The sequence below is a fragment of the Coregonus clupeaformis genome, chromosome 30, assembly GCF_020615455.1.
Source record: "Coregonus clupeaformis isolate EN_2021a chromosome 30, ASM2061545v1, whole genome shotgun sequence".
NCBI lineage: Eukaryota > Metazoa > Chordata > Actinopteri > Salmoniformes > Salmonidae > Coregonus > Coregonus clupeaformis.
Genome location: NC_059221.1, coordinates 2,260,710 through 2,283,715, shown reverse-complemented (window position 1 = coordinate 2,283,715; position 23,006 = coordinate 2,260,710). Strand labels below are relative to the sequence as shown.

Here is a 23,006-nt window from a genome sequence, read left to right as displayed (position 1 = left end):
AAACACATTATGTCAGCAGCTCTCACCTCGACACACGGTGCCATTCTCCACTGCCTCGTGCCCAGCCTTGCACATGCAGCGCCCAATGGGCACCATCCACTCCCCGTCCCCGTTACAGTAGAGCTTGATGGGCACGTCCACCTCCTCCCCGTTGGGCACACACACGCCCCGCGCTGCCACCAGGGAGGTGCTCTCCGCCCCTGACAGGGTCTCGGGGAACATGGCACCGTTCAGGACCACACGGGGGCACTTCCTGTAGAAGACGCGCACGGCGATGAGCGACATGCAGCCGCCATAGTCCTGGAAGGCCAGATAGAAGCCTTGGCGTGACACAGGGCCGAAGCTCCGTACCTCTGTGTTGATTTTCATCACCCGGCCGCCCAGGTCCACCTGGGAGAAGCTCTCGTCGGCTGCGATGGTGTCCACCTTGATCCAGGGGTTCTCCATCCAGGCCGGGGACACCTTATTGGCCGTGTCCGAGTCCGTCTCGTAGTAGTACAGGTTAAAGGTCTCCTTACAGGAGCCGGGGACGCTGGGGATGGAGCTGCAGTCCCGCACCGAGAACTTCATCTCCACATGGATGCGCTGGGCGCCTCGCCGGCTGATGTACTTGGTGCGGACCCAGTTGTTCTGGTTGTTGTCGAAGACATTGCACACCTGGTAGGTGCGGATGGTGTTCATGTTCTCATCGTATCCACTCACCTCCTCCCACTGCCAAGGACAGACAGAGCAAGAGGTCAGTTTAACATCCATGACCAGTGAAAACAACTAATCAGTCAACGTATTCATTTAACGGGACATTTGATTACTGGTCAATTTATTACTGGTCAAGGGAATAAAACCCCCAAAACCCATATTATGGTTATTATCACAATAAATGTGGTAACAATATGATATGACCATATGATATGAATATGAAATATAATTGAAATAAATAAATCATCCAATTGGACGCTTTGGACAAGCTTCTTAGTTACTAAATCCAAATGTAAATGTAAATGTAATATACTGTCAGATAACATTGTTTTCAGATAAGATTGCTATATTTCTGCTTTTTATTTGAGACCTTTGTCTATGTAACTTTGTCTGCCTGTGAAAAAAGAATAAATAAGAAGGGTAAATGAGCCAGACTTGACACCTCTTCAAAATGTGGAATTACTAACACAGTCGGTAGCAGTGGAGGCTTCTGAGGGGAGGACGGCTCTTAATAATGGCTGGAACGGAGCGATTGTAATGGCATCAAACCATGTGTTTTATGTATTTTATACCAATCCACCTATTCCACTCCAGCCATTACCACGAGCCCGTCCTCCCCAATTAAGGTGCCACCAACCTCCTGTGGTCCGTAGATACCAAACATAAAAGAGTACATTTTCATGTCAGACAATTGTCTTCCTGGGCTGCCTTGTTCGGAGGCGTGCACAAAGAGCTGACAGTCAGACTATTCAGCAATAAGACTCCGTTGAAGTATCACTTCGCTCACGCGACTTACAGTCATCACACATGCTGTATGGGGGTCTTTTCCTGCTATACTGTTTTTGTTGTTGTTCTACATTGGCCTTCTCATGTTGCTGCTACTGGAGACTATCCAAAAATGGATCTGCAAAATGACTAAAAGTTTTTAAAGTTAGTAAAATGGTGTCATATAAAGAGATGCTTTGTTCTACTCACCCCCAATGCTGGGTAGATAGTCCATCCTAGCTCTGCTGTTGCCGTCGTAGAGTCCATGAGTATTTCTAGAGAGAAATCAAGAGGAACAAGTTAATGTACTATTCAAAATCACAACTGAAGAACAGGGCACCCCAAAGCTCTGCTCTGCATTCTTAACAGCACTATCAACAAGGCAGGTCCTACAGGCCCTAGTTTTGTCGCATCTGGACTACTGTTCAGTCGTGTGGTCAGGTGCCACAAAGAGGGACTTAGGAAAATTGCAATTGGCTCAGAACAGGGCAGCACGGCTGGCCCTTGGATGTACACAGAGGGCTAACATTAATAATATGCATGGCAATCTCTCCTGGCTCAAAGTGGAGGAGAGATTGACTTCATCACTACTTGTATTTGTGAGAGGTATTGACATGTTGAATGCACTGAGCTGTCTGTTTTAACTACTGGCACACAGCACGGACACCCATGCATACCCCACAAGACATGTCACCAGAGGTCTCTTCACAGTCCCCAAGTCAAGAACAGACTATGGGAGGCGCACAGTATTTTTAAAATATTTTTAGTCATTTAGCAGACGCTCTTATCCAGAGCGACTTACATGAGCAATTAGGGTTAAGTGCCTTGCTCAAGGGCACATCGACAGATTTTTCACCTAGTCGGCTCAGGGATTAGAACCAGCAACCTTTTGGTTACTGGCACAACGCTCTTAACCACTAAGCTACCTGTGTGTGTACTCTATGTAGTCTGTACTGACTCTATGTAGTCAGTACTACATAGAGCCATGACTACATGGAACTATATTCCACATCAAGTACCTCATGCCAGCAGTAAAATTAGTTTTTTTTTTAAACAGATAGAAATACATCTTATGTGTTGTGAAATCTGTTATGAATGTATTGTAATGTTTTAAAAATGTATAACTCCCTTAATTTTGCTGGACCCCAGGAAGAGTAGCTGCTGCCTTGGCAGCAGCTACTGGGGATCCATAATAAATACAAATACAAATACAAATACAAATACAGCAAGACACATTATTTTCATTGTGAAATATTGTGAGGAGAAAATAGTAAATGTCTGTTTCTCTAGCCACAGATTCATCCGTTCATCCTTCGATAGAGGGTTGTAACAGGGCTGCCTTCTATCCCCTCTGCTCTTCGCTCTATCTCTGGATCCTTTTTCTGTATTTCTCTGGAGTCTTTACATGTATATCTCTGGATTCTTTACATTTCTATCTCTGGATTCTTTACCTGTAAATCTCTTGATTCTTTACATGTAAATCTCTGGAATCTTTACATTTCTATCTCTGGATCCTTTATCTGTATTTCTCTGGAGTCTTTACATGTAAATCTCTGGAATCTTTACATTTTTATCTCTGGATTCTTTACCTGTAAATCTCTGGAGTCTTTACCTGTATATCTTTCTCATAAAATGTTTCCATGTGGTGTTTCATGATGCAGTCATGACAATTCTCTTGGTTTATCATACTCCTTATAGGGTTTGACTGAATGGCACAATTATGATCATAACCCACTTTTGGGACTTGATGTAGACTGATATTATATCATCGAAGTATTGTGTTATGACCCGTGCCCCTGCTTTGTGATGTTTCAGCAATGGTGTGTGTGCAGTAGAGGTCTTCACGGGTCCAAAAAGTTGGACCCGTTCCGAAATGGATCCGTGGCTTTCCCACCCAAACCAATATGCATAAATTAATTTTCAAAAAAACAAAGACCCATTCCGAATGGACCAGAGGACAGTCAGACACGTCCCAAACAGACCCGTGCTGGTTCGGATCCGAGAGACTCGTTCAGATCCGAGAGTAGAAAGAGAGAGAGAAAGAAACCGCAGACTGAGCGTTGCCAGCGCCATCAATAAACGAGCGATATTGGCCAAATGATCCACTGTTATGTGTCCTTAAAAACATTAATTTTTTTATAAAGATAAGCATTATATTGTTAGATTAAAGGAGTAACTCAGGTAGGCCTAAAACATTCTTCCTCACCTCAAGTTCAACGGAGTGCCGGTGCGCACTGCCTTCATAGGTCTGCAGTAGCTAAGCCTAATAATAGCTATACCACACCAAACCTTAACAAAAGTTGCTTAACTTTATTCGGGTAATATCAAAATAAAGTAAAGTCATTGTTTATAGGGAAAATACGAACAGGTTATTATATTGCGGCATTAAATTACATTTTTTTTTTTTTTTTTTTTTTTTTTCTGGGGGGATGGATCAGCTTAATATTGCAGATAGATTGTATCTTCTATCAATGTAATTGTCTGCATCACTTCCAATCCCCCATGTTTTTTTTATTTTTTATATATATATATTCCCCTTTATTACTTTTCAACCCCACCATCCTTTCCCTACTTGGAGTAAATTAGTGAACAACAACGCCCAGGCCTCTACTTCCGGTCTATAATTACTATCTACACCTTATGGACAGAGTTAATTTTACAATAATTCTATATCCATATATATATATATATATATATATATACAGTGGGGAAAAAAAGTATTTAGTCAGCCACCAATTGTGCAAGTTCTCCCACTTAAAAAGATGAGAGAGGCCTGTAATTTTCATCATAGGTACACGTCAACTATGACAGACAAATTGAGAAAAGAAATCCAGAAAATCACATTGTAGGATTTTTAATGAATTTATTTGCAAATTATGGTGGAAAATAAGTATTTGGTCACCTACAAACAAGCAAGATTTCTGGCTCTCACAGACCTGTAACTTCTTCTTTAAGAGGCTCCTCTGTCCTCCACTCGTTACCTGTATTAATGGCACCTGTTTGAACTTGTTATCAGTATAAAAGACACCTGTCCACAACCTCAAACAGTCACACTCCAAACGCCACTATGGCCAAGACCAAAGAGCTGTCAAAGGACACCAGAAACAAAATTGTAGACCTGCACCAGGCTGGGAAGACTGAATCTGCAATAGGTAAGCAGCTTGGTTTGAAGAAATCAACTGTGGGAGCAATTATTAGGAAATGGAAGACATACAAGACCACTGATAATCTCCCTCGATCTGGGGCTCCACGCAAGATCTCACCCCGTGGGGGTCAAAATGATCACAAGAACGGTGAGCAAAAATCCCAGAACCACACGGGGGGACCTAGTGAATGACCTGCAGAGAGCTTGGACCAAAGTAACAAAGCCTACCATCAGTAACACACTACGCCGCCAGGGACTCAAATCCTGCAGTGCAAGACGTGTCCCCCCTGCTTAAGCCAGTACATGTCCAGGCCCGTCTGAAGTTTGCTAGAGTGCATTTGGATGATCCAGAAGAGGATTGGGAGAATGTCATATGGTCAGATGAAACCAAAATATAACTTTTTGGTAAAAACTCAACTCGTCGTGTTTGGAGGACAAAGAATGCCGAGTTGCATCCAAAGAACACCATACCTACTGTGAAGCATGGGGGTGGAAACATCATGCTTTGGGGCTGTTTTTCTGCAAAGGGACCAGGACGACTGATCCGTGTAAAGGAAAGAATGAATGGGGCCATGTATCGTGAGATTTTGAGTGAAAACCTCCTTCCATCAGCAAGGGCATTGAAGATGAAACGTGGCTGGGTCTTTCAGCATGACAATGATCCCAAACACACCGCCCGGGCAACGAAGGAGTGGCTTCGTAAGAAGCATTTCAAGGTCCTGGAGTGGCCTAGCCAGTCTCCAGATCTCAACCCCATAGAAAATCTTTGGAGGGAGTTGAAAGTCCGTGTTGCCCAGCGACAGCCCCAAAATATCACTGCTCTAGAGGAGATCTGCATGGAGGAATGGGCCAAAATACCAGCAACAGTGTGTGAAAACCTTGTGAAGACTTACAGAAAACGTTTGACCTGTGTCATTGCCAACAAAGGGTATATAACAAAGTATTGAGAAACTTTTGTTATTGACCAAATACTTATTTTCCACCATAATATGCAAATAAATTCATGAAAAATCCTACAATGTGATTGTCTGGGATTTTTTTTTAAATTTTGTCTGTCATCGTTGACGTGTACCTATGATGAAAATTACAGGCCTCTCTCATCTTTTTAAGTGGGAGAACTTGCACAATTGGTGGCTGACTAAATACTTTTTTTCCCCACTGTATATATATTTATTTATTTTTTTGCTCCTGAACTTCTTCTACTCTCAACCTCTCCGATCATTTTCATGATGTCCATCCGGTTTGCTTCTAAATGCCATATCTTTCTAACTGTGCTCTTTCCCAAAAGCTCCCAACATACAACCTATATACTTATTATGGACACAGTATGCTTACATTATTAGCTATCTTTGTTATTATTTGTTGTTATTTGTTATTAGTCCCATCCTTCAACTCTATTCAATACCTCCCATCTATCTCTTAACACCATCCATATAGGATTTCTATTTGCCATATATATTTCAACCATACTGTGATGTTTTACAAAAGTTCTGAACCTTTCTATTCTCATTGCTTCTACAGATTGTGAATTAAAAATAAACATTTTTGCTAAAAGTATTATTATATTATTGATTGATTGACTATGACTTTTCAGATCACCCAGTAATGCTATCTGCAAGGTTAGTTCCAGGTAAATATTGCAATCCTTTAGCCATTCCTGGACCTGTGTCCAAAAACAAGCTACAAATGGACAGAACCAAAACAAATGATCTAATGATTCTATCTCTTCACAGCAAAATCTGCAGAGCTGGGAAGATTGTATCCCCCATATAAATAACATTCTATTGGTAGCAAGAATTTTATATAATAATTTAAATTGAAAGATTCTAATTTTTGAATCCGGTGTCGTTTTTGCGTGTCAGTTCATAAACACTATGCCATGGGATTGGTACGTCAAAGATCTCTTCCCAACTATTTTGCAATCTATATGGGACGGCTGTCAATCCTTTGGTCCTTAAGTGAAACTGATATACTTTTTTATTTATCACAGTTTTCCTTAACCAATTATGTTCTTTAATGCAAGGCCGACAGACAAGTTCCTTACTTTCTCCCCCTTCAACTTTCCTCTTCCACTTTTGCGGTAAGGCTGCAATTATTTGGTTGTAATTTTGGGTAGAGCAGACATTTCCATATGTTTTTGTTAGCTGCATGTGCGACATAACTCCACCAGTCCTACCGATGATATCATTTACGAAGATTATACCTTTTTTAAACATTCTGTCAAAAAATAAAGGTTTTTTGTCAATTAGTATATTTGAATTTAACCACAATATTTGTTGCATTATTTGTTCTGTCGTTTCTGGAGGATTAAATTGAAATTGCAACCAACTTTCTATGGCTTGTTTTAGAAATAGTGACATTTGGGAGATTATTTCCTTTTCAAATAACTGAAAGTGAGAGATTGTAATCTGAATAAAGGGAAAAAGGCCTGTCTTGAACAGTGGGTGAGACAATCTTACTAATTTGCTTGAGAACCAGTTCGGATTTAAGTATAACTTTTGGATGACTGAAGATTTTAGTGATAGGGCTAATGCTTTAATATTTAATAATTTCTGTCCTCCGAATTCATATTCATTATATAAATATGCTCTTTTAATTTTGTTTGGCTTGCCGTTCCAAATAAAATTGAATATTTTTTTCTCATATATTTTAAAAAACTGTTTGCTAGGCGTAGGCAAGACCATAAGCAAATAGGTAAACTGGGATAATACTAAAGAGTTAATCAGGGTGATTTTTCCACAAATTGACAGGTATTTTCCTTTCCATGGTAGTAAGATCTTATCTATTTTTGCTAACTTTCTATTAAAATTTATTGAAGTGAGATCATTTATTTCCTTTGGGATATGTATTCCGAGTATATCCACATCACCATCAGACCATTTTATTGGTAAACTACATGGTAATGTAAAAATTGTATTTTTTAGTGATCCAATACGTAATATAGTACATTTGTCATAATTTGGTTTTAATCCAGAGAGGTTAGAAAATGTATCTAGATCCTCTATGAGGCTGTGGAGGGATTCTAGTTGTGGATCTAAAAGAAAACATGAATCATCTGCGTACAATGACACCTTTGTTTTTAAGGCCTGTATTTCTAATCCCCTGATATTATTATTGGATCTGATTTTAATAGCTAACATCTCGATGGCCACAATAAATAGATATGCCGATAGTGGACAACCTTGTTTCACTCCTCTTGATAGTTTAAAACTTTCTGAGAAATAGCCATTATTTACTATTTTACACCTAGGGTTACTATACATGATTTTGACCCATTTTATAAGAGATTCTCCAAAATTGAAATGCTCCAGGCATTTATATATAAATTCCAGTCGAACTTTATCAAATGCCTTTTCGAAGTCTGCTATGAATAGCAGGCCTGGTTTCCCATATTTTCCATAGTGTTCTATTGTTTCCAATACTTGCCTTATATTATCTCCAATGTATCTTCCATGTAAAAAACCTGTCTGATTAGAATGAATAATATCCGACAATACCTTTTTAATTCTATGCGCAATACATTTTGCTAGGATTTTTGCATCACAACACTGAAGTGTAAGGGGCCTCCAATTTTGTAAATGGATGGATCTTTATATTTTCCACTTGTATCCTGTTTCAGTAATAATGAGATCAGACCTTCTTCTTGAGTGTCAGATAATCTACCATTTATTTTATTTTACAACAGGCCTATTTTTAACAAAATTATCACAAAATTAAAAATACTTAATTTAGCCAACGAAAATGTAGAATATCAACAAAATGAATTTTTGCATAAAGAACTGGTTTAGATTCTTAAATAGGCCTACTATAATAATAATAATAATGATTTACAATAATAATAATAATAATGAGAAACTTTGAGAATTGGACATACAGTCCATTTGGCCACGCCAATGTTCTTCTCATCTTTGTCCACTAAAACTTGTCCCGAGGACATTCCCCTTGTAAGCTGCTTTTTACTATACTCCTTCTCCTCTAGCTTTTGTTTTACTTCAATGAAAAAGGACTCCATCTCCGCAATCAACAGTAGCCCAGGCCAAGGCTCCTTTCACTTGGTCTCTCTCGCTCTCCTCAGCATCAGGCGCATGTGACGTGAGCAGCAGGAACCTGTTATAGCTGGACATAAGCTATATGTTTTATTGTGTTGCAATTGGCTGACACAGATAACAAGCTCACGTAGTTTTCATTGACTCACACACATTAAATGAACAGAGGATGGGTCCAATCGGGTCCAGTCACTACATTTATTTTAATTGCACATACCCGAGACTCATGGCAATTATATCAGACCCGATCCGAGACAAAAGTCCGAATTTAGGACCCTGACCGCTCGGGTCCCAGGTCAGATCTCAGACTTTCGGGCCCGTTGGACCCCTGAAACCTCTAGTGTGCAGTCACGTTAAGGGGGACACAGGGACATTCTGCTGCACCTCAACTGCACTTGCTACAGAAGGAAAGGTAATGGATGACTCTGCCCGGTGACATCTGCTCTCTCTCTCTCTCTCTCTCTCTCTCTCTCTCTCTCTCTCTCTCTCTCTCTCTCTCTCACTCTCTCACTCTCACTCTCACTCTCACTCTCACTCTCACTCTCACTCTCTCACTCTCACTCTCACTCTCACTCTCACTCTCACTCTCACTCTTCCTCACACGCATACACACACAGCATCACCAAAACATACAAACAGCACCACCAATCTATAACCAATCTATTATAACCGAACGTCAGTATCCAGACACACACACACACACACACACACACACACACACACACACACACACACATACACAGTAAAGCTCATAATCTCTCCTCTTACTACCCCCACCAGAGGGGGGAGGGCAAGTAGGCCACGAGTCGCCCAGTGTAGACTGACTTTGCCTGTGTAGACTGACACATTTTCAATTATTCACAGGGTCCTATCAGTGCAGTGCTGCTGAGTGAAGAGATATATTTAAGCCTTGTATGGTGGTAGGGAATACAGGAATGGGGACAGGCTACAATCTACTTATGCAGTGGTAGAACATAGGTTGGTCCCTGACTCTGCCGACTGAGCACCATTCTCTCTCTAGCAAAATTGACCTATATGGAAACCATACTTGGGGGGAAAGGGTTAGGGTTAGTTGTTTATCGAGTGTATTCCTCATGATAACACACTGCCTGGTACCCCACATCTGCTGTTGAGGACAATGACTTATGGAAAGCCATGAGCATCAATGGCCGGTCCACAAGGACACTGAAACACTGTCTGCCACCCTAGAGAATCGACACTTGAGTCGCCATGCTAGGGCCAGGATTTCACACTGGCGGTTGCCAACCAGGAAAATCTCCTGCTTTTAACTATTTGTTTAAAACAATTTTCCCCCACTGTCAGGTCACATGTTCAGGAGAAAAACAGCCCCAGATGCTCTCTCTTTAGCACATGTCTGTCTGCAACCCCCTACTGATGGACAGAGAGGAGAGATGAGACACATTGTACAGTACATTATGATCCATTATCGGAGGAACCTCTGAGTCTGGTTTCTCTCCAGATTTCTTTTGTCCTTGACACTGTGCTGCTGCTTGGTCTTTGGGGATCTAGGCTGGGTTATTGTTGATGTAACACTGATATATAAATAGACCTTCATTGATTGATTGATGGATTGCTTTGTCACACCATTGGTTGCTGAAAGGGCAGAGACTGTGACTGACGCTGAGTTCTTAGAGATGGATCACAACATCATGTTACTCTATACTTCATCACGTCTAATGATCATTGATCTGAGATTCTTCTAACATCCTTCCAACAGTACATGTGAATCAATATGGACCTAGCTAACCACCTACTATACTATTTGATTATAGTAAAAACACAGAGGCAGAGTGAAAGTGCAAACAGATAGGCAAACCTTCTGGCTGCCAAGCAGAGCCAGCTCAGAGTGCTTGGTCATGAAATTTAACAACAAGCTAGCTAGCTAACGGCATCGTAATGCCCACCATAACAACACACAAAAGTGTGGTGCCAGCAGGTCCTGAGCAAAAGTTGATCTAAAGTATGCATAATGAACTAGGCTATTGAATATGTAAATACCATGTAAATACTATATTCTCCAAAATAAAGCATCTCTCAATAGTTGAGAGCTAAAATGTTCAAGTTAAATTATTAGATATACACTACATGTAAAAAGTATGTGGACACCCCTTCAAATTAGTGGATTCGGCTATTTCAGCCACACCCGTTGCTGACAGGTGTATAAAATCAAGCACACCGCCATGCAATCTCCATAGACAAACATTGGCAGTAGAATGTCCCGTACTGAAGAGCTCAGTGACTTTCAACGTGGCACCATCATAGGACGCCTTTTGCGGGTGATGTTGGACGGAGTCAGGCGCAGGAGAGGAAATCACGCTATAGAATGTTTATTCAAATAAACAGAGGTACGCAGCAATGCGTAATATACACCAGCGCGGTAAACGGCGCACTGGGGAAGACAAGGCACATGGGTGAAAATCCCGGCGATACACAATACAAATCTAGCTCCACCGAGCTATATATCCTCTACAATGAACAATCACACACAAAGACAAGGGGGCAGAGGAAACACTTATACAGGTACTGATGAGGGGATATGAACCAGGTGTGTGTAATAAAGAAGACAAAACAAATGGAATGATGAGATGAGATGAGGAGCAGCAGTGGCTAGAAGGCCGGTGACGACGAATGACGAAGCCTGCCCGAAAACGGAGAGGAGGCAGCCTCAATGTCCAGAGGGGGCGGAGGGACCTCCCGCACCTCAGACTCCTGGAGCGGACCAACCACCACCGGCCTGAGGAGAGACACATGGAACGAGGGGTTAATGCGGTAATCTGGAGGGAGTAGTAAGCCATAGGTAACATCGTTTATTCTCCTCAGGACTTTGAACGGCCCCACAAACCGCGGGCTCAGCTTACGGCAGGGCAGGTGGAGGGGCAGATTCCGGGTCGAGAGCCAGACCGGGGACGAGGACTGCGCAGGACTTCGCCCTGGAGTTCCGGACTCCAGCAGCTGGGTCCGGGTGGAACGAGCAGGCCCTCATCGACCACTTCCGGTGCCATCTGTGGGAGGATGTCCGAAGGGAGCTAGCCTGCCGGGACACCATGTTGTCCTTCACGGAACTGGTGGACATGGCCATCCGCTTGGACAACCTGCTGGCGGCCAGAGGACGTCCTGTTGGGGGTCTTCCCGTTCCAACCCCGGCCGACTCGGATCACGAGCTGATGGAGCTGGGTGGAGAGGTGATCCGAGAGAGTGGAGGACGACAGCGCCAGTGTCACTCTGGTGGCACGAAGGGACATTACACCACACAATGTCGTCAGCGTTCGTTTGGGTCTGGAGGCGGCAGGCAGGGCACTCTCGCGTTACCCCAGGTATCGAACACCCACACTCGTTCAGAGCCCTCTGCTGCGCACTGTACCCTACCCATCCACTTTCCTGATTACAGTGTAGTTCCCCAGTGTAAGGCACTAGTAGATTCAGGCGCAGCTGGGAACTTTATGGACAGGGCATTCTCACACAGTCTAGGCATTTCGTTGGTTCCCCTATCCATTCCACTCCCCATCAGAGCACTTGACAGTCGACCATTAAGGTCCGGGTTTGTTAGGGAAGTTACAGCACCAGCCACTATGGTCACCCGCGAGACTCATCGCGAGCAAGTCACTTTGTTTCATTATTGAATCTCCTGCTTTCCCTGTGGTATTAGGTATTCTTTAGTTAGCACTCCACAACCCCACCTTCTCATGGCCACAGAAGGTTCTCACGGGGTGGTCGCGAGAGTGTCAGGGTAGGTGTCTAGGTGTTTCCGTTGGTGCAACCATGGTGGAAAGTCCAGACAGTACCTCCACCGTGCGCATTCCCCCCGAATACCTCGATTTGGCGCACGCGTTTTCCAAAACGCAGGTGACCAAGTTACCACCTCATCAGGCGGGGGATTGCGCAATAAACCTCCGGGTAGACACTGTGCCTAACAGGAGTCATGTGTATCCCCTGTCACAGGCTGAAATGGAGGCTATGGAGACATACATCACCGAGCCCCTGCGCCAGGGGTTTATACGTCCCTCCACTTTGTCCCCGCCTCCTCAAGTCTCTTTTTTGTGAAGAAGAAAGACAGCTGTCAGCGCCCTTGCATTGATTATCGATCACTGAACAAGAGACGATACGATTTAGTTATCCTCTCAACCTCATTCCTTCGGTGATCGAGTCAATGAATGGAGCGCGCTTCTTCACCAAATTAGATCTCCGGAGTGCGTACAACCTGGTGCGTGTCCGAGAGGGGGATGAGTGGAAGACAGCATTCAGCACAACCACGGGGCATTATGAATACCTGGTGATGCCCTACGGTTTGATGAATGCTCCATCCTTCTTCCAGTCCTTTGTGAACAAGGTGTTTCGGGACATGCATGGTCACGGTGTAGTGGTCTACATCGATGACATTCTGGTGTATTCCACTACGCGCGCCAAGCCTGTGTCCCTGGTTCGCAAAGTGCTGGCCCGACTGTTGGAAAATGACCTTTATACCAAGGCAGAAAAGTGTCTGTTTTTCCAACAGTCCGTCACCATCCTCGGAATACCGCACTACCACCTCAGGTGTGGAGATGGAGGGAGATCACATTTCAGCCATGCGTAATTGGCCAACTCCAACCACGGTTAAGGAGGTGCAGCGCTTTATTGGCTTTGCCAACTACTATCGGAGGTTTATCCGGGACTTTGGCAAGGTCGCAGCTCCCATTACATCTCTGTTGAAGGGTGAACCGTCCCGGCTCCGCTGGTCTGCTGAGGCTGACAGGGCCTTCAGTAACCTGATGGTCTTTTCAGCCCCGGTACTGGCCCACTCCGATCCATCACTACCGTTCGTAGTGGAGGTGGATGCGTCCGAGGTAGGGATAGGCGCAGTCCTATCTCAACGCTCGGGCACGCCTCCCAAGCTCCGCCTCTGTGCCTTCTTCTCCAAGAAGCTCAGCCCGGCGGAGCAGAACTACGACGTTGGTGATCGGAAGCTGTTAGCTGTTGTCCGAGCCCTGACCGTGTGGAGGCACTGGCTCGAAGGGGCGAAACACCCTTTCCTCGTCTGGACGGACCACCGTAACCTGGAGTACATCCGGGCAGCGAGGAGGCTGAATCCTCGCCAGGCCAGGTGGGCCCTATTCTTCACCTGGTTTGATTTCACTCTATCATACATCCCGGGTACGAAGAACGTGAAGGCAGACACACTGTCACGGCTATATGACACAGAGGAGAGGACCTGAGACAACACCCCCATACTCCCGCCTCCTGCATTGTGGCGCCGGTAGTATGGGCGATGGACGTGGTTATAGAGCAGGCGTTATCCTCGATCCCTCCATGTTGTGGGATTTCCACCTTCGCCATCCAGCTCGCCCTGCTCCGCGTCCTCCTGGCCGTCCCAGAGGCCAGTGTTGGCGCGCTGCTGGAGCTGTGCGTCAAGGGGTGGGTACTGTCACGACTTCCTCTGAAGCTGCCTCCTCTCCTTGTTCGGGCAGGCTTCGGCGTTCGTTGTCACCGGCCTTCTAGCCACTGCCGCATCTCATCTCATCATTCCATTTGTTTTGTCTTGTCTATTACACACACCTGGTTCATATCCCCTCATTAGTACGTGTATAAGTGTTCCCTCTGCCCCCTTGTCCTTGTGGGTGATTGTTTAATGTGAGGAGAGAGTAGCTCTTTTGAGCTACGTGTATTTTGTATTGCCGGGGTATATTTTCCCTGTGTGCCTGTTTTGTTCCAGTGCGCCTGTTTTGCGCACTGGACTATTTGACGCTATCCAGCGTAACTCTGTACTACAGAATATACTCTTTATTCTGTGATTTATCTCCTGCGCCTGACTCCTACAAATCACCTATCACAGAAATAGCCTGATAGTTTATCAACATTTTAAGCTAAACGTTCTGATCTGTTGCGTCAGCCACATTGCGTAAAAAATGTTTTTTTGATGCTAGTGGTTGTATTAGTTTGGGATTTATTGCACCCCACAACTGTCCCAGACTATGTTTGGAATATTTATTTATTGCACAGAATAGAATATGTCGACTTTTGTACTATGGGGGATAGTAGATTGACATAGGCTAGTGCTTTTGCTGTTCATTAGGCCTACTCATCTTGTTGGCTGACGGAATATAAATGTGGACAGTTCTTCCAATATCTTCAATATGCACCTCGGAATTGGATAAGGACGCGCGCAGTTGCGTCTCCGATGTGTCTGTCTTCACTTGTAACCTGTGAGAAAGACCTGATCACGTGACGGAGAGCCATGTGAGTGAGACATGCTTCGGATTGCGCAGCACTCAGGGAGAAGGGAACAACGCAGAACTCCGTGCGCAAAAGGCAATGAGAGACTATCGGAGAGTGTACAGCCTGTGCAAAAAACAAAGCAGAGCTCATGCCTTTCAAGCAACTTTTTTCAAATCATCATTAGAGTCTCATCATGCAGCCTTACAATGTATTAAAAATCAAAACATATAGCCCAACGTTTGTAGAACAACTACAGTTACATTAATAACTCTAAATTAAGCATATAGGGGTACCTATTTCTTTGTTAACTGCTCAACACAGAATAGCCGCATGTGTGCACTACCTTAAATCATTTTGAGAAAATATTTATATTTTATTCAGCTTTGTTCAATTGTATTCTTCATACTATAAAATAATATAAAATAATGCCACAGATTATAAGCAAATCTTGTCTGCTAAATGAACTAGTGTAGCCCACAGCCATTTGGCATAGCCACATCAGGACCTAACATAAGGTCAACTCAGAGTATGCTATTCTGTTCTTCTGAAATAGACTACATTTTCTTCATGTTTATTTATTTTTTATTTATTTCACCTTTATTTAACCAGGTAAGACAGTTGAGAACAAGTTCTCATTTACAACTGCGACCTGGCCAAGATAAAGCAAAGCAGTGCGATAAAAACAACAACACAGAGTTACATATGGGGTAAAACAAAACATAAAGTCAAAAATACAACAGAAAATATATATACAGTGTGTGCAAATGTAGCAAGTTATGGAGGTAAGGCAATAAATAGGCCATAGTGCAAAATAATTACAATTAGTATTAACACTGGAATGATAGATGTGCAAGAGATGATGTACAAATAGAGATACTGGGGTGCAAATGAGCAAAATAAATAACAATATGGGGATGAGGTAGTTGGGTGGGCGAATTTCAGATGGGCTGTGTACAGGTGCAGTGATCGGTAAGGTGCTCTGACAACTGATGCTTAAAATTAGTGAGAGAGATAAGAGTCTCCAGCTTCAGATATTTTTGCAATTCGTTCCAGTCATTGGCAGCAGAGAACTGGAAGGAATGGCGGCCAAAGGAGGTGTTGGCTTTGGGGATGACCAGTGAGATATACCTGCTGGAGCGCATACTACGGGTGGGTGCTGCTATGGTGACCAATGAGCTAAGATAAGGCGGGGATTTGCCTAGCAGTGATTTATAGATGGCCTGGAGCCAGTGGGTTTGGCGACGAATATGTAGTGAGGACCAGCCAACAAGAGCGTACAGGTCACAGTGGTGGGTAGTATATGGGGCTTTGGTGACAAAACGGATGGCACTGTGATAGACTACATCCAATTTGCTGAGTAGAGTGTTGGAGGCTATTTTGTAAATGACATCGCCGAAGTCAAGGATCGGTAGGATAGTCAGTTTTACGAGGGCAGCATGAGTGAAGGAGGCTTTGTTGCGAAATAGGAAGCAGATTCTAGATTTAACTTTGGATTGGAGATGCTTAATGTGAGTCTGGAAGTAGAGTTTACAGTCAAACCAGACACCTAGGTATTTGTAGTTGTCCACATACTCTAGGTCAGACCCGTCAAGAGTAGTGATTCTAGTCGGGTGGGCGGGTGCCAGCAGCGTTCGATTGAAGAGCATGCATTTAGTTTTACTAGTATTTAAGAGCAGTTGGAGGCTACTGAATGAGTATTGTATGGCATTGAAGCTCGTTTGGAGGTTTGTTAACACAGTGTCCAATGAAGGGCCAGATGTATACAAAATGGTGTCGTCTGCGTAGAGGTGGATCTGAGAGTCACCAGCAGCAAGAGCGACATCATTGATATATACAGAGAAAAGAGTCGGCCCAAGAATTGAACCCTGTGGCACCCCCATAAAGACTACCATAGGTCCAGACAACAGGCCCTCCGATTTGACACATTGAACTCTATCTGAGAAGTAGTTGGTGAACCAGGCGAGGTAGTCATTTAAGAAACCAAGGCTATTTAGTCTGCCAATAAGAATGCGGTGGTTGACAGAGACGAAAGCCTTGGCCAGGTCGATGAAGACGGCTGCACAGTACTTTCTATTATCGATCGCGGTTATAATATCGTTTAGGACCTTGAGCGTGGCTGAGGTGCACCCATGACCAGCTCGGAAACCGGATTGCATAGCGGAGAAGGTACGGTGGGATTCGAAATGGTCGGTGATCTGTTTGTTAACTTGGCTGTCAAAAACTTTCGAAAGGCAGGGCAGGATGGATATAGGTCTGTAACAGTTTGGATCTAGAGTGTCACCCCCTTTGAAGAGGGGGATGACCGCGGCAGCTTTCCAATCTCTGGGGATCTCAGACGTTACGAAAGAGAGGTTGAACAGGCTAATAGTAGGGGTTGCGACAATTTCGGCGGCTAGTTTTAGAAACAAAGGGTCCAGATTGTCTAGCCCAGATGATTTGTAGGGGTCCAGATTTTGCAGCTCTTTCAGAACATCAGCTGTCTGAATTTGTGTGAAGGAGAAGCGGGGGGGGGTGCATTGGCAAGTTGCAGCGGAGGGTGCAGAGCTGGTGGCCGGGGTAGTGGTAGCCAGGTGGAAAGCATGGCCAGCCGTAGCAAAATGCTTGTTGAAATTCTCGATTATTGTAGGTTTATCGGTGGTGATAGTGTTTCCTAGCCTCAGTGCAGTGGGCAGCTGGGAGGAGGTGCTCTTATTCTCCATGGACTTTACAGTGTCCCAAAACTTTTTGGAGTTAGTGCTACAGGATGCTAATTTCTGTTTCAGAAAGCTAGCCTTTGCTTTCCTAACCGCTTGTGTATATTGGCTCCTAACTTCCCTGAAAAGTTGCATATCGCGGGGGCTATTCGATGCTAATGCAGTACGCCACAGGATGTTTTTGTGCTGGTCAAGGGCAGTCAAGTCTGAGGAGAACCAGGGGCTATATCTGTTCTTAGTTCTGTATTTTTTGAATGGGGCATGTTTATTTCAGATTGAGAGGAAATTACTTTTAAAGAACAACCAGGCATCCTCTACTGACGGAATGAAAACGATATCCATCCAGGATACCTGGGCCAGGTCAATTAGAAAGGCCTGCTCGCTAAAGTGTTTTAGGGAGTCGTTTGACCGCGGACCCGTTACGGACGCAGGCAATAAGGCAGTGATCGATGAGATCCTGGTTGAAGACAGCGGAGGTGTATTTAGAGGGTAAGTTAGTCAGGATGATATCTATGAGGGTGCCCATGTTTACGGATTTAGGGTTGTACCTGGTAGGTTCGTTGATAATTTGTGTGAGATTGAGGGCATCTAGTTTGGATTGTAGGATGGCCGGGGTGTTAAACATATCCCAATTTAGGTCACCAAGCAGTACGAACTCTGAGGATAAATGGGGAGCAATCAATTCACATATGGTGTCCAGGGCACAGCTGGGGGCTGAGGGGGGTCTGTAGCAAGCGGCAACAGTGAGAGACTTATTTCTGGAAAGGTGGATTTTTAGAAGTGGAAGCTCAAACTGTTTGGGCACAGACTTGGATAGTATGATAGAGCTCTGCAGGCTATCTCTACAGTAGATTGCAACTCCACCCCCTTTAGCAGTTCTATCTAGACGGAAAATGTTGTAGTTGGGGATGGACATTTCAGAATTTTTGGTGGCCTTCCTAAGCCAGGATTCAGACACTGCTAGAACATCAGGGTTGGCGGAGTGTGCTAACGCAGTGAATAACTCAAACTTAGGAAGGAGGCTTCTGATGTTAACGTGCAGAAAACCAAGGCTTTTATTGTTACAGAAGTCAACAAATGATAGCTCCTGGGGAGTAGGAGTGATACTGGGGGCTGCAGGGCCTGGGTTAGCCTCTACATCACCAGAGGAACAGAGGAGGACAAGAATAAGGATACGGCTAAAGGCTTTAAGAACTGGTCTTCTAGTGCGTTGGGTACAGAGAATAAAGGGGGCAGATTTCTGGGTGTTGTAGAATAGATTCAGGGCATTATGTACAGACAAGTATATGGAAGGATATGAGTACAGTGGAGGTAAACCTAAGCTTTGGGTAACAATGAAAGAGATAGCATCACTGGAGGCACCGATTGAGCCGGTCTCGGCGTGTATGGGGGGTGGAACAAAGGAACTATTTGAAGCAGTTTGAGAGGGACTTGGGGTTCTACAGTGAAATTGTATAATAAGAACTAACTGGAACAGCAATAGGCAAGGCATATTGACATGGGAGAGAGACATAAAGCAATCACAGGTGTTATTAGAGAGAGCTAAGACAACAACTGGTAATGGCGATAAAGTTTGGGCTGAGGCTAAACAGATAAACAGGACAGGGTACCGTGTAAAGGAACAGTCCAGCAGGCATCAGCTGTGCAGCTGAGTGATCATAAGGTCCAGTGAACAGCAATATGTGAGTCCGAGAGCAGTTCGAATTGGTGCTACAGCACAGCGAGCAGGAAGCATGGCTGTTGTTTGCGTGTGCTAGCGGGCCGGGGCTAGCAGATGGATCTTCGTGGTAGTCGCAACGGGAAGCCTGTTGAAACCACAGACAATTACGTCGGCAGACCAGTCGTGATGGATCGGCAGGGCTCCGTGTCAACTCTAGGAGGTCCCGTCCGGTTGACAGAGAGGTAGATAGCCGGGAGATGTGCCTGACTCAAGGCTAGCTCAAGGCTGATTAGCCAACAACAACGTTCATTTGTTTGCAGCTAGCTAGTTGCGATTATCCAGTGTTAAAGGGCCAGTGATTCAGTGATTCCGGCAGAAGATCCGATAGCTGTGCAGACAGTGCAGACTGGCCGATAATAGTCCAGGCTAGAGCTGGCTGGTAGGTAGTGCAGGCTACGGACAATGGTGAAAAACCGCTAACGGTGGCTAATAGCAAGTAGCTAGTTAGCTGGTTAGCTGGCTATTCCCGTCCGGTAGACAGAGAGGTAGATAGCCGGGATATGGGCCTGCTCGAAGCTAGCTCAAGGCTAACTGGTGCTTGCTTCGGGGGCAGTGGTGATTAGCCTACAGCAACATCCATTCGACATCCATTCGGTTGCGGCTAGCTAGTTGCGATCCGGTGTTAAGGTCCAGTGATTCAGTTATTCCGGCAGAAAATCCGATGTTCTGGGTGAAAACCGCTAACGGTGGCTAATAGCAAGTAGCTAGTTAGCTAGTTAGCTGGCTGGCTAGTTTCAACTGGAGATTCTAGATAAAGGTGAGTAAATAATAGAATCCGTTCCACATTGAGTGAGGCGGGTTGCAGGAAAGTAAATTTAGTAGAAGGATGAAAAGTGTGATAGGGAAATATATACGTAAAATAAAAAATAAAATAAAAAACAGGCTATTTACATGGACACACAAGAGAACACGACCGCACTGCTACGCCATCTTAGATGATGTCATGTCATGCTTCTTTAGACCTGTCTAAAATAAATAATATATATTTCATGGATTTATTAAACTTTTTAAAATATAGATGTTCCAAAGGTCTGCATCATTGGCTTGTAGGCTATGTGTGGAGGCAAGGAGATGCTAAATGTGCTTATGTTAATTAACAGTCAATTACCGTGAGACCGACAGTTATTTGCTTGACAATCACCGGCTGACGAAATTTCGTGACCGCCAGAGCCCTAATAGTGCCAACTGTAACGTTTGGTGGAAGAGAAATAATGGTCTTGGGCTGTTTTACATTTACATTTACATTTTAGTCATTTAGCAGACGCTCTTAATCAGAGCGACTTACAGTTAGTGAGTGCATACATTATTATTATTTTTATTTATTTTTATTATTATATTTTTTTCATACTGGCCCCCCATGGGAATCGAACCCTCAACCCTGTTTTACATTGTTCGGGCTAGGCCCCTTAGTTCCAGTGAAGGCAAATCTTAATGCTTCCAACTTTGTGGCAACAGTTTGGGGAAGGCCCTTTCCTGTTTCAGCATGACAATGCCCCCGTGCACAAAGCGAGGTCTATACAGAAATGGTTTGTCTAGATCGGTGTGGAAGAACTTGACTGGCCTGCACAGAGCCCTGACCTCAACCCGATTGAACACCTTTGGGATGAATTGGAACGCCGACTGCGAGCCAGGCCTAATCGCCCAACATCAATGCACGACCTCACTAATGCTCTTGTGGCTGAATGGAAGCAAGTCCCCACAGCAATGTTCCTGGAAAGCCTTCCCAGAAGAGTGGAGGCTGTTATAGCAGCAAAGGGGGAACCAACTCCATATTAATGCCCATGATTTTGGAATGAGACATTCAACAAGCAGGTGTCCACATACTTTTGGACATTTCATGTATTTTGAATAACCAGAAATAACCAAAAAGTATTTATAACCAGCATTAGCACAAAACATTCCACGTTAGAATGTTAGAATATCAGCAATATTCGCCAGCAAACATTAAACTAGACCAATGTGAACCAGGATCTAGTGTCCATTACTATGTCTGTGTCAATTACATTACCACAAATAACCACAATGGTCAACGATTCCAGTTTCATGTAAGCCACCTGTGATAGAGGGGCAGTGGAGTAACCACAAATGATTTAAAACTTTCCATAATCACCTGATCAGAGTGATGGCATTCTCTCAACCAGCTTCATGAGGTAGTCATCTGGAATGCATTTCAATTAACAGATGTGCCTTGTTAAAAGTTAATTTGTGGAATTTCTTTTCACAGGTCATCATCATTTGTTTTTCAACAGGACAATGACCCAATACACCTCCAGGCTATTTTACCAAGAAGGAGAGTGATGGAGTGCTGCATCAGATGACCTGGCCTCCACAATCACCCGACCTCAACCCAATTGAGATGGTTTGGGATGAGTTGGATCGCAGAGTGAAGGAAAAGCAGCTAACAGGTGCTCAGCATATGTGGGAATTCCTAATATATTTTGATTTGTTTAACACTTTTTTGGTTACTACATGATTCCATATGTGTTATTTCATAGTTTTGATGTCTTCACTATTATTCTACAATGTAGAAAATAGTAAAAATAAAGAAAAACCCTTGAATGAGTAGGTGTGTCCAAACTTTTGACTGTTACTTTAAATGTAGGTAGGGATAAAGTGACTAGACAACAGGATAGATAATAAACAGTAGCAGCAGCGTATGTGATGAGTCAAAAGAGATCAATCCAAAAAGTGTCAATGCAGATAGTCTGGGTAGCTATTGGTTAACTATTTAAATAACTATTTAGCTGTCTTATGGCTTGGGGGTAGAAACTGTTCAGGGTCTTTTTGGTTTCAGACTTGGTGCATTGGTACTGCTTGCCATGCGATAGCAGAGACAACAGCTTATGACTTGGGTGGCTGGAGTACATTGCTATGGCCTTCCTCTGACACCGCCTGGTATAGAAGTCCTGGATGGCAGGGAGCAAGGCCCCAGTGATGTACTGGGCCGTACACACTACCCTCTGTAGCACCTTGTGGTCAGATGCCAAGCAGTTGCCATACCAAGCGGTGATGCAGCCAGTCAAGATGCTCTCAATGGTGCAGCTGTATAACTTTTTGAGGTTCTGAGGGCCCATTGCCGGATCTTTGCAGCCTCCCGAGGGGGAAGAGGCGTTGTCGTGCCTTCTTCACAACTGTGTTGGTGTGTGTGGACCATGATAATTGCTTAGTGATGAAGCTCTCGACCCGCTCCACTACAGCCCCGTTGATGTGGATGGGGGCATGCTCGACCCTCGGTTTCCTGTAGTCCATGATCAGCTCCTTTGTTTTGCTGATGTTGAGAGAGAGGTTGTTGTCCTGGCACCACACTGCCAGGTCTCTGACCTCCTCCCTATAGGCTGTCTCATCGTCGTCGGTGATCAGGCCAACCACCGTCGTGTCATCAGCAAACGTAATGATGGTGTTGGAGTCGTGCGAGGCCATGCAGTCGTGGGTGAACAGGAAGTACAGGAGGGGACTAAGCACAAACTACTGAAGGGCCCCCGGGTTGAGGGTCAGCGTGGCGGATGTGTTGTTGCCTACTCTCCCCTCCTGGGGGCGGCCCATCAGGAAGTCCAGGATCCTGTTTTAAAGGAAGGTGTTCAGTGCCAGGGTTCTGAGCTTAGTGATGAGCTTGGAGGGCACTATGGTGTTGAACGCTGAGCTATAGTCAATGAACAGCATTCTCACGTAGGTGTTCACGTAGGTGTATATGACATTACAACAGTAAGCATTTTATAATCAAGTTCAGACAA

At 44.3% G+C, this 23,006-nt stretch overlaps 1 protein-coding gene across 4 annotated transcripts in view; it reads right to left on the bottom strand.

The window, feature by feature from the left end:
- LOC121545520 (ephrin type-B receptor 2-like) overlaps window positions 1-23,006 on the bottom strand; it is an 80,372-nt gene that overhangs the window by 41,988 nt on the left and 15,378 nt on the right. For all 4 annotated transcript variants that reach the window (XM_041856101.2, XM_041856103.2, XM_041856102.2 and 1 more), the window contains exons 2-3: window positions 1,672-1,736; window positions 27-711 (exon numbers count right to left, since the gene is read on the bottom strand). In XM_041856101.2, the coding sequence (XP_041712035.1) occupies window positions 27-711; window positions 1,672-1,736 (750 nt within the window). The remainder of the gene's footprint in view (window positions 1-26; window positions 712-1,671; window positions 1,737-23,006) is intronic.